We start from the raw sequence: 13,073 nt of genomic DNA, 5'->3' as shown, positions 1-13,073 counted from the left end.
TATCAATTATATTGTTAATTCTTATTAAAATATTTTTGTTTCAACATTTATTTACTTTTGTTTAAGTCGACTAAGATTATTTTTTTATAACTGATTATTGATTTTTAAGTTATGATGATTATGTTTTTATATATTATATGGTCATTTAAGATGTTTGTTACGTTATAATTATTAAAATGTAATTAAAATATTGTAATGTATTTATATGTAATGAATCACAAAAAATTACTTAATATGAAATTAATTTTGTTATAAGAGTTATGTTTTTTATTGTTAGTTTTAATCATAGAGTTATGAAATTAAGTTGTGATGATTATGTTTTAATTATATATTTTGTGGTCATTTAAGATGGTTGTTACATTTTAATTATTAAAATGTAATTAAAATATTGTGATTTTTATATTTAATGAATTGTCGAGAGTAACTTGATATGAAATTAAATTTGTAATAATAGTTATATTTTTTATTGTTAGTTTTTTATTCAGGTGTATGCAAAATTATGATATATTAAAAACAGGGTCTTTGGGATGTGATCGGTTATGAAGATAAATTGAGAAGAGAGGAAGAGGTAAGAAAAAGTGTGACAAGAGAAAAAAAAAAAAAGTCAGAAATATGATATATTTAATATGTTGTTTGGTTTAGGAAAAAAGAATAGAAACTGAAGAAATAGAAGTATTGCTTATTTTTAAAATACTAAAATATTCTTTTAAACCTTCCATCAAACTCAAATTATGTTTAAATTTTATTAATTTAATTTTACTTAAGCAATTAAATTTTAAAAAGAGATTTAATAAATTTACTTTTGGTTTGAGATAATTAAACTAATTAATTAGAACCACAACACCTAATAACAATAAAATATAAAACCGATGAGAGAGAAATTTGACAGCCAAAACATAGAAACAAAATAATAGTGATAAAAAAAAGGGATAAAGAAGGGTATTTAGTGGAAATTTGACAGCCAAAGCATAGAAACAAAATAACAGTGATAAAAAAAAATGAAAAAATAAAAAATTAAAATTAAAAAAAATTAAAAAATTAAAAAGAAAGAAAGGAATAAAGAAGGGTATTTAATGGAAAGTGAGTAAATATGAGCATTTATTGGCCTATGAGAGGAGTAAGGGAAAGTTGTTAAAGTCATCCAATATGAATATGGATAAAATTAAGTAGAGAAATAAAATGATCTAAGCACAAGTTTTGACCCACTTGATAAAGTCATCGAATATGTTACACAATCTCATATTCCTCGTTAAATTTGAGGGTGAGAACTAAAAAACCATATTAGATTAGAACGGAAATATATAGATAAAAATAAAAAAAATAAAAGATGGATAAAATTAAGTAGAGAAAGAAAATGACATGAACATAAGTTTTGACCCAACTGAGGAAGTTGTCAAAAAAGTTACATAATCTCACATTTTTCATTGATACTTAGGGTGCTAATTTATAAACCATAAAGGCATAAACGTTTTTGGGTGAGTGAATTATGAGTCAATGAACAGACAATTTAAATAGAAATTATAATTATATGTATTTAATATTATGTAAGAGACAAAACTTTGTATGTAAAGTATGCTCTCCACTCAAGTTTAAGAAGGAATCGTCCAATGATTACATGAGATAATATTAAAATATAATATATTTTGTTATCAACAAATCTAAATGTGCAAAGTAAGAAATGGAAGAACACTGAAAGTCGATTGGAGTGAAAAGATACGGTAGACTTATTTCATGAGTAATTTGTGTGCATAGATTCTCAAAAGCTAAAAATATATTTAAGCCTTTAATATATAAAAAATATATTTTACCCAAACAAGAGACTTGGCATTGAAAGGGTTGTCAAAGCTACAATGATGTTTCACCTTCCTCATCTTCACATTCTTGTGACTACCAATGATGTTACCAACATAATCATTATCCTTATCAAAAACAGAACAACATGAAAAGACATGTTTTTTAACCTTAATGTCCTTTTTCCTCCACCAACAAAGCAACCCTTTTTTCTTTACCTCCATTTCATTCTTAAGAACCTTAATACCAAGTTTTCCTCTTTCATAATCACAAAAATCTTCACTCACTCTGTTTCTTATGTAGGGTCCATCTAAAACTGTCGTAGGTGATGAAAGTTTTGTGAGATTAGTAGCATCAAGTAACAACCTTGGAAGAAGTTCCAAACATTTCATTGGTGTTGGATTTGAGAATGTTACAAGGGCAGTACAAGGTTGGCTTTCCTGGTTTTTCTTCCCATCCAAATGGAATTGATGTTGTGATATGAAGTGGTGGTGTTGCTGTTCCTGATCTCTCTGGTGAATCCATTGTTAGAGGGTTCAAAAGTGGTAATTTTGGTATCTCGTTTCTCTTTTCTTCCTCGCATAACTCTAACATCACTCTCTTTGTATTGTTTCTAAGTCTTTTAGCTTTTGGCTATGACTTTTATTTGGTTTAAAAAGAGGTGTTATGAAACAAGGATACTAACATAGAAAACAATGACATTGACGTGTTTGTATTGATATCAGACGCTAACACCAACCCATATCAAACATTAGAACATGTCTTCAATCAAATCTGTCAATATTAAATTAGAAGGTGACAATGAAAATGAGATTTAGAAAAGTTCTTCGGCAAAAAATTATTATTAATCCTTTCTGTTATATTTGTCTTTTTTTTAAACGAGGCTAAACTCCAAAATTCTACTTTTAAGCTGCTTATTTTTTGTGTCGAATGTAATTTTTGTTAAAAAATGACACTTGTGTGTATAAGTATACACTAAGAGCATGTGTTTGAGTAAAAAAAGATAGGAAGAAATTAGTCAAAACCATTTCTCTAAATATATATTCATTATTCAATAATTCTAATAATTTAGTCTATTGTTAAAAATACAGACTTTGAACATTCAAATTAGATTGTAAATTTTTTGTGAGTGTTAAGTGAACTCTAAAATCTCTTTTACTTTGAAAAATCCTTTTATCCTAAATTTCTTCTATAAAGTTTTTTTGGTATTGATTACATCCTTTTTAAGTGTGATTATTTTTTCACTAGAATTGCTTATTTTATTGAGTTGCCAATTGTAGTTTGATTATCAATCCATTTTATTGATGTCAAACTAGAAAAATGACTATATGCTGCAATACTATAATGTACTTGTTGGACATTGAAAAAGAAAATTGGTTACATGACTCATTAACAACCATTTCTTTTATGTTTAGTAGTTTGAAAGTCTAATATTCTAAGCTTATTGTGATTGTTAAGGATGGAAGAATTGAGTAAAATCCATTACGACATACTATTAAATATAGAGTCAAAAATAAAAGTTTAGTAAACACAGAGGCACAAATTCTCATCAAAGGCACATAATAAAACAGATTAAGTGAGAACAAAATGTTATTTAAGGACTATATTGACTATATGGCCTATAAAACAAAAGTCTTTATCAATAACCCTTTAAGTTTTATCACATAGCATTTCCTTAAATATTTTTCAAGTAGCATAAAAAAAATAAAATATTTATTTAGTAAAACATATTACATAAAACTATCTCAATTGCAAAGTGTATCAATCTAAATATTTATAATCTTTTAATTACAAAACTTTATGTCACTTGGTCATATTTTAATGTAACTAGAATATAAAGACCTCGAAGCATTAACTCTTTATGTTATGTTATGTTGACACCTAAAATGTTGGATATACGATAAAATTACAATTCAACATATAAAAAATATCGATTGAGCATAACAAATTGATGAGGACATAGAATGCATAACCAAGGAAGAAAGCCTAGAGGATATTCAAGGTCTTGGAACCCCAATGACAAGATCAAGGTCAAAGAAGGCGAAGGAGGTTCTAAATAACTTGATAACCACTTTATTTGAAGCAAGTACAACTCATGAAGACTTAAAGCCCAAGATAGTCAATTGATTAACCCAAATTGAAGAAGTTAAGGAATGAATGCGGCATCTATGTGCTATCAAATTTTAATATTAGTTTTAATTAAAGTAATAGACTAAATTCATAAGAATAAGGTGTAACTGAAAAAAAATGTTAGTTGGGCCAAATTTAGAGAACTTTTTAGGAATTGCCATTATAAAAGGCAAACCCTTATTTTTCTTAAGGCAGATTTTGATTATTATTTTTGTGAGGCTTTGCTCTCTAGAGTTCTTGAAAGAATTCATCTTGAACTTATCAAGGCTGTTAATCCTTGTGGCGTTCTTTTTGGCTTATCAATCCCTAGATTGTGGCGCCATTTTGTTCCTTTGTTTCGTTGCTGAATAATAATATTGAGTTTCCTTTACATCAAATCCTAATACTCCAATTCTTTCAATTTTCGTAATCAGTAACCAGCGTTCATATCTCGAGTTCTATATATTGTTTTTCTGTGATTCAAAAGCCTAACTTGCGTTTCAGAACGTCATCTTTCACCTCGATTTGGAATCGGCCGAATCGGAGTTTCGCAGCGCCGTTTATCACGTTCTCCAGCCAAACGCGATTTTCACTCAAATTTGTAAGTTTCCGACCTAGAACGATCTTTAAAGTGAACTATGACTATTAGGATCATATCATGTGGTACCAGAGCTTGTCTCTAGGTTTGGAACGGAATTGAGGAAAATTTTGTTTATGCATTTTTTTTTTGTGATACCTAAATTGCTAGTTGTATTGTTTTGTTGAATTGTTGTTCTTAGTTAATTGGTGTGTTGCTGCTACTTGAAAAAAAAAATACAAAAAAAAAAAAATATACAAAAAAGATGTGCTGTTAAAAGTATTGCACACTATCTGTTTGACAAAATTCCTAAGTATGTCATATGATCAATATTTTTTTCGCGATTTTGTATTGGATCCAGAGTATGTGAAATATTTGTATGAAAATGGATATGCAAAACAAGCCAGAATAGTAGAGAAACTTGCCTTGAGAGAGATAGATAAAATCAAAGAAAAGAAAGAAGAAGAGGAGAAACATTTGAGGGACAAAGGGGTCTTGAATAAAAAAAAAATAAAAAAAAAAAAAGAATACAAAAAAAAAAATAGAATACAAAAAAAAAATACAAAAAAAAATAAAAAAATAAAAGTATTGTTAAAAGTAGTGCACACTACCTGTTTGACAAAATTCCTTAGATTATTTTTGCCAATCACATTACTACTGCTTTGTGTTACTCTAAATTCTTCATACTGATTTTTGGGTTCAAATGTTAAAGTTCTTGTTGATTCAATTAAGAACTTGAAGAGAGCAATTGAGTGGAAAAAGGCAAGAGAGATTCATTATATAAAAAAAGCCAAATTGAGTGAAACACGAGTGACAAATTCAAGAGTGTAAACACGTGAGTTGTGTGGTGAGGTCCTTTATTTTTTTACTTTACTTGTTTTTTTTCCCGTTTGTTTAAAGTATGGCAGGAATAGGTGGTGATGATAGCCCTCCTCCATGAGTAAACAACAGATTGTTAGTGGAGGCTATAACGGCTCAAATGCAAAGAATATTGAGGGAACATACTGAAGATTTACATGCTAGAATTGAACAGTTAGAAAATCAAGAAAATTATGGCGATGACGGAGGTAGGAGGAGGAGAAGAGAAACTGAAGGTGGTGGTAGAGGAGACAGAATAGAGGGAGTGAAGCTTAAAATACCATCTTTTCAAGGAAAAAGTGATCCGGAGACCTACCTTGAGTGGGAGATGAAAATTGAACAACTATTTTCATGCAATAATTACACAGCAGAGAAGAAGGTAAGGGTGGCAGCCATGGAATTTACTGATTATGCACTCATTTGGTGGGACCAATTACAAAAAGAAAGAGTGAGATGTGAAGAACCAATGGTGGATACTTGGGTGGAGATGAAGAGGTTAATGCGGAAGAGATTTGTTCCTTCTTACTATCATAGAGATCTTCACAATAAGCTTCAAAGGCTCACACAAGGTAGCAAAAGTGTGGATGATTATTATAAGGAGATGGAGGTGTGCTTAATTAGAGCAAATATTAGTGAAGATAGGGAAGCTTCTATGGCACGTTTCTTACAGGGGCTGAATAGTGATATAAGTGATGTTGTGGAATTGCAAAATTATGTGGAGTTGGAGGACTTAGTGCATCAAGCTACTAAGGTAGAACAACAACTGAAAAGAAAAGGTGTCAGAAAGAACTCTTCTAACTTTAACTCCTATAGTTGGAAGGATAGAAATAAGAAGGAGGGAAGTACATCATCAAACACATCCACGGTTGCACCTCAGAGAATTCAAAATAAATCCAGTGATGCTCATAAGAAAACAAAAAGTAGTGAAATTAAATGTTTCAAATGTTCGGGAAGAGGTCACATAGCTTCTGAATGTCCAACTAAGAAGACCATGTTGCTTAAGGAGAATGGAGATATTTCTAGCGAGTCATCTTCTGAATCTGCTGCATCTAGTGATGAAGAGAATGAGGAAGAAATTGCTGAAGGAGGAGACTTGTTTATGGTTAGAAGAATGTTGGGCAGCCAATCAAGAGACTTAGATGAAACACAAAGGAAAAATATTTTTCATACTCGATGTCTCATCCAAGGTAAGTTATGTTCTTTAATTATAGATGGAGGAAGTTGCACTAATGTTGCAAGTGCAAGAATGGTATCAAAATTGAACCTCGTGACTAAACCCCACCCAGAACCATACAAACTTCAATGGCTTAGTGAGGAAGGCGAGCAAATCGTGAGTGAGCAGGTGGAAGTGAATTTTTCTATTGGGAGGTATGAGGATACAGTTATATGTGATGTAGTTCCGATGGAGGCTTGTCATTTACTTCTTGGAAGGCCATGGCAGTATGATAAGAAAAGCAACCATGATGGTTATACAAATAAGTTCTCTTTTATACATAAAGAACGCAAAATTACTCTTGCTCCTTTGTCTCCAAGAGAGGTTGGTGAGGATGAATCCAAAATGAGAGAGAAAAGAAAAAAAGAGAGAAAAGAAAAAAATAGTCAAAAAAAAGAGGGAAAAGAAAAAGAGAATGAAAAGAAAGAGAGAAAAACACAAAATTTGTTCATAAAAGAAAAAGAGGTTAAAAAGGCTATGCAATTAAAAAAGCCAATGCTATTGCTTTTAAGCAAGGAGAGTGACTTAAAGGTTGCAGATCTAACCAATTCTTTTCCTAGTGAAGTTGTTTCTTTGTTGCAGGATTTTGAAGATGTAATTCCCAAAGAGGTTCCTCAAGGCCTACCACCTATAAGAGGTATAGAACATCAAATTGATCTCATTCCAGGTGTTTCATTGCCCAACAGGCCAGCATATAGAGCTAACCCCCAAGAGACCCAAGAAATCCAAAGGCAAGTTGAAGACTTGATGCAAAAGGGATGGGTGCAAGAGAGCTTAAGTCCATGTGCAGTACCCGTTATTCTTGTACCTAAGAAAGATGGAACTTGGAGGATGTGCACCGATTGTAGAGCCATCAATAATATCACGGTAAAGTATAGACATCCCATTCCTAGATTAGATGATTTGTTGGATGAATTGCATGGTGCTTGTGTGTTTTCAAAAATTGATCTTAAAAGTGGATATCATCAAATTAGGATTAGAGAAGGAGATGAATGGAAAACAGCCTTTAAAACAAAATATGGCTTGTATGAATGGTTAGTCATGCCCTTTGGACTAACAAATGCGCCTAGCACTTTCATGAGGTTGATGAACCATGTGTTAAGGGAGTTTCTAGGGAAATTTGTTGTGGTCTACTTTGATGACATTTTGATTTATAGCAAATCTTACGATGATCATCTTTTGCATTTGAGAAGTGTGTTGGAAGCTCTTAGGCGTGAGAAATTGTATGCAAACATGGAAAAATGTGTTTTATATACAAATCATGTAGTTTTTCTTGGTTTTGTTATTAGCTCACAGGGAGTGCAGGTTGATCAAGAAAAGGTCAAAGCTATTCAAGAGTGGCCAACTCCTAAGAATGTTAACGAGGTAAGAAGCTTTCATGGCTTAGCTAGTTTCTATAGGAGGTTTGTTAAAGATTTTAGTACATTAGCTGCACCTTTAAATGAAGTGATTAAAAAGAATGTGGGATTTAAATGGGGTGAAAAACAAGAGCAAGCATTTGCTACCCTCAAAGAAAAATTGACTCATGCACCTATTCTTTCATTGCCTAATTTCTTTAAATCTTTTGAAATTGAATGTGATGCATCAAATGTGGGGATAGGGGCTGTTTTGATGCAAGAGGGACATCCCATTGCTTATTTTAGTGAGAAACTTAATGGTGCTGCCCTTAATTACCCTACATATGATAAAGAATTGTATGCATTAGTGAGAGCACTACAAACATGGCAGCACTATCTTTTACCAAAGGAATTTGTAATACATAGTGATCACGAATCATTGAAGTATTTAAGGAGCCAAGGTAAGCTCAACAAGAGACATGCCAAGTGGGTTGAATTTCTTGAGCAATTTCAGTACGTGATCAAGCATAAAAAAGGTAAGTCAAATGTTGTTGCTGATGCACTTTCAAGAAGGTATGTTTTGTTCTCTACTCTTGAAACTAAGTTTATTGGTTTTGAGGTAATTAAAGAATTGTATGAACATGATTCCGAATTTTCTCAAATATATAAATCTTGTGTGCATGCTGCCCAAAATGGGTATTTTAAGAATAATGACTATTTATTTAAAGAAAAGAGGTTATGTGTGCCTAAAGGTTCCATTAGGGATTTGCTTGTGAAGGAAGCACATGAGGGGGGATTAATGGGACATTTTGGAGTACAAAAGACTTTAGACATGTTGCATGAACATTTTTATTGGCCACACATGAAACGTGATGTACGCAAATTGTGTGAAAGATGCATTGTTTGTAAGAAATCTAAGTCTAAAGTTATGCCTCATGGTTTGTATACTCCTTTACCAATACCTAACTCCCCTTGGATTGATATTTCTATGGATTTTGTTTTAGGTCTTCCTCGGTCTAAGAGCGGAAAAGATTCAATTTTTGTGGTGGTAGACAGATTCTCCAAGATGGCTCACTTTATACCTTGCAGAAAAGTGGATGATGCTTGTCACGTGGCAGATTTGTTCTTTAAAGAAGTAGTTAGACTTCATGGTATACCCAGAAGCATTGTGAGTGACCGAGACACTAAATTCATTAGTCACTTTTGGAGGACACTTTGGGGTAAGCTTGGAACTAAACTTCTCTTTTCCACGACTTGCCACCCACAAACTGATGGCCAAACTGAGGTAGTAAATCGAACTCTTTCTTCTCTTCTAAGGGCTGTAATCCAAAAGAATATTAAGACATGGGAAGAATGTTTGCCCCATGTTGAGTTTGCCTATAATAGGGTTGTTCATAGCACTACTCGTTATTCTCCCTTTGAAATTGTTTATGGTTTTAACCCTCTCACCCCTCTTGATTTAATGTCTTTGCCAAATAGTTCTATTCTAATTCATAAGGATGGGAATGCTAAGGCTGAATATGTTCGAAAATTACATGAGAAGGTAAAAACACAAATTGAAAAGAAAGTGGATAGCTATGCTCGACAAGCTAATAAAGGAAGGAAAAAGGTTGTGTTTGAACCTGGTGATTGGGTTTGGGTTCATTTAAGGAAGGAAAGGTTTCCTTCTCAAAGGAAATCTAAGCTCCAACCAAGGGGAGATGGACCTTTTCAAGTGCTGTCCAAAATTAATGATAATGCCTACAAAATAGATCTTCCAGGTGAGTATGGTGTTAGTCCTACTTTTAATGTGGCTGATTTGTCTCTTTATGATGCAGCTGAAGAAGATTGCAATTTGAGGGCAAATTCAGTTCAAGAAGGAGGGAATGATGAGGACATAGAATGCATAACCAAGGAAGAAAGCCTAGAGGATATTCAAGGTCTTGGAACCCCAATGACAAGATCAAGGTCAAAGAAGGCGAAGGAGGTTCTAAATAACTTGATAACCACTTTATTTGAAGCAAGTACAACTCATGAAGAATTAAAGCCCAAGATAGTCAATTGCTTAACCCAAATTGAAGAAGTTAAGGAATGAAGGCGGCATCTATGTGCTATCAAATTTTAATATTAGTTTTAATTAAAGTAATAGACTAAATTCATAAGAATAAGGTGTAACTGAAAAAAAATGTCAGTTGAGCCAAATTTAGAGAACTTTTTAGGAATTGCCATTATAAAAGGCAAACCCTTATTTTTCTTAAGGCAGATTTTGATTATTATTTTTGTGAGGCTTTGCTCTCTAGAGTTCTTGAAAGAATTCATCTTGAACTTATCAAGGTTGTTAATCCTTGTGGCGTTCTTTTTGGCTTATCAATCCCTAGATTGTGGCGCCATTTTGTTCCTTTGTTTCGTTGCTGAATAATAATATTGAGTTTCCTTTACATCAAATCCTAATACTCCAATTCTTTCAATTTTCGTAATCAGTAACCAGCGTTCATATCTCGAGTTCTATATATTGTTTTTCGGTGATTCAAAAGCCTAACTTGCGTTTCAGAACGTCATCTTTCACCTCGATTTGGAATCGGCCGAATCGGAGTTTCGCAGCGCCGTTTATCACGTTCTCCAGCCAAACACGATTTTCACTCAAATTTGTAAGTTTCCGACCTAGAACGATCTTTAAAGTGAACTATGACTATTAGGATCATATCACAAATCCTCCAACAACACGTAACTGTTATTTTATTTATTTAACAATCCATTTTCATTATCCAATTTAATTAAACTCATCTCTTATCATCTAAATCATATAATATCGACAAGTGGCGCATAATCAATCAAACAACGTTTTCAACAAATAACACATATATCAAAACAACATTATTGACAATTAACACATAGCTTAATGATCCAACTAATGCAATCAACACATTGAATGCAATGTGGGCTAGTCATCAACTATTCTGACACATGGATCAAACTAATTCCAGGTTGATACAGGTAGAAAAGGGATCATCGGTCGTTGAACTCCGATTCTTTCACGGTCCAACCCCCAACATGTTCTACTACATGAATGCAACATATAATACACATAACACATATTCATCATCAACAATCACTGTTACACATCATGTCATAATAAAATAATTTATCGATAATCATCGTTAGACAAGTCCATATCTACAACTAGTACATCATAACAAATTAACTTTATCATCAACAAGTCTATAACACTATAAAGATATATATACACAAATAATAAAGTGGAACTCGAGATATGTATCACGAACGAAGATAGAGTTTTTATTCTAGAAAAAACTAAATGACTTGCACTTAAGTGTGAGATCAATGTAGGTACACAAACTACAACTAGAATCTATGGACTTTGAACTCGTCTCAAAAATTGTAGTAGATAGTTTCTATTGTACAAAAACCGATATGAATGAATTTGAGGATATTATCAAGTAATGAATTCAATATTAATTGACCACACTCAATTACTATCTATTTATTACTACAGTTGTTCTTATATATAAGATTCCTTAGACAAAATCATGTTAATTAAGAAAGTTGGTTGTATTTTTAAATTTATTGGTAATTTGAATTGTTTTAATAGTTTTCCCTTGAAGAGAGACAATTGATTTATAAATTTTTTGGTAGTATTTATTAGGCTTAATTGCACTTTTGGTCCCCCTATTATAGGTGAAAATTGAAAGTAGTCCTCTCATTTTGTTTCTCTCCAGTTTTAGTCCCCCAAACAGAATTTGAGTCCAAATCATGATGAGTTGTCATTTTTTTAATGACGTGTCAATAAAAAGCTGACGTGGCAGACGCATACGTGGAATAAACTTATTATTATATTATTTCTGATTAAAAAATATAATTTATATTTTTAAAAATCATTATTATAATTGTTAAAAATCATTATTACAAATAAAATTTATTTGTTAAAATTAAATTAAAAGAAAAAACACCTAAAATCAAAAATCCTAAACAAATCAAAATCAAAAGGATTCACTCATGAACCCTAAAATCATTCTGAACCCTAAAATCATTCTGAACTCTAAAATCATGATCCTTTGTTCAATCGTTTTCATCACTGATAGAATGCATATCTAAGTGAAATTCTAGACTTCTTCAGTATATCATCAGAGCAAATCAAAAAGGGAAAAAGTCATCTAAAAACCAGTTTCAAGTTTAATTACACAAATCAATTACTAAGGTAGAAGAATCATACCTAACACCGGCATCACCAACAATACCAATAGCCATGCCAGCAGAGAGCCCAGCAAGCCCACAGGCAAGACCAGAGGAGAGATGTGCATAACCGTCAAAAAGGTAATAAGATTTAGCCTTGGGGTTAATCCCAGTACTGATAATAACATCAATAATAAGACCATAAATACCCAAAACACCAGCCATAACAACAGGTACGATAGACTTCATCACCAGCTCCGGTCTCATCACACCCATGGAAGCCACTCCCACACCACTCTTTGTTGTGCCATAGGCAGCTCCCATACCTTCATCCATCAATTCAATTCAAAGTATATCATAAACATAAATCAATACAGATCTATAGTCAAATGAACAATCTCAGTTTTTTTCTCACAAATTAAAACAATTCAACAGTTCCAAACCAAGGTAACGCAATACCTTTCAATTTAGGGTTCAGAATGATTTTAGGGTTTATGAGTGAATCCTTTTGATTTTGATTTGTTTAGGATTTTTGATTTTAGGTATTTTTTCTTTTAATTTAATTTTAACAAATAAATTTTATTTGTAATAATGATTTTTAACAATTATAATAATGATTTTTAAAAATATAAATTATATTTTTTAATCAGAAATAATATAATAATAAGTTTATTCCACGTATGCACCTGCCACGTCAGCTTTTTATTGACACGTCATTAAAAAAATGACAACTCATCATGATTTGGACTCAAATTCTGTTTGGGGGACTAAAACTGGGAAGAAACAAAATAGGGGGACTACTTTCAATTTTCACCTATAATAGGGGGACCAAAAGTGCAATTAAGCATATTTATTACATATTGTAGAAAAAGATGTAACATGATTAAGGATAGATAAATAAAAAAATAATTAATACAGTTGAAAAATAGAAAGAGGTCTCATAAAAAGAGACAGAAAAATCTCAAGATGATCTTATATTTAGAGACGAATGTAATAATAACTATTTTTAGTTTCTACA

At 31.9% G+C, this 13,073-nt stretch overlaps 1 protein-coding gene and 1 pseudogene across 1 annotated transcript; both read right to left on the bottom strand.

The window, feature by feature from the left end:
- Positions 1–1,729: 1,729 nt before the first annotated feature.
- LOC113787664 (uncharacterized) lies at positions 1,730–2,754 on the bottom strand (annotated as a pseudogene).
- Positions 2,755–10,672: 7,918 nt separating this feature from the next.
- On the bottom strand, positions 10,673–12,558 carry LOC101491499 (V-type proton ATPase 16 kDa proteolipid subunit-like). The gene is made up of 3 exons (XM_004510603.4): positions 12,515–12,558; positions 12,096–12,381; positions 10,673–10,923 (listed from the first exon to the last, which is right to left on the bottom strand). The coding sequence occupies exons 2-3, from the start codon at positions 12,377–12,379 to the stop codon at positions 10,839–10,841; spliced, it is 369 nt and encodes a 122-aa protein (XP_004510660.4). The 5' UTR covers positions 12,380–12,381; positions 12,515–12,558; the 3' UTR covers positions 10,673–10,838.
- Between the last annotated feature and the right edge of the window lie 515 nt (positions 12,559–13,073).

Source organism: Cicer arietinum, chromosome 7 (genome assembly GCF_000331145.2).
Source record: "Cicer arietinum cultivar CDC Frontier isolate Library 1 chromosome 7, Cicar.CDCFrontier_v2.0, whole genome shotgun sequence".
Taxonomy (NCBI): Eukaryota; Viridiplantae; Streptophyta; class Magnoliopsida; order Fabales; family Fabaceae; genus Cicer; species Cicer arietinum.
Note: the sequence above shows the minus strand (reverse complement) of the source record. Positions and strands in the feature narration are given on the sequence as shown.

Coding starts and splice junctions, on each gene's coding strand:
- LOC101491499 (XM_004510603.4), bottom strand. CDS start 12,379: ATGGGAGCTGCCTATGGCACAACAAAGAGTGGTGTGGGAGTGGCTTCC. Junction 10,924..12,095: donor GTTGGTGATGCCGGTGTTAG/GTATGATTCTTC, acceptor GCATTCATGTAG/TAGAACATGTTGGGGGTTGG.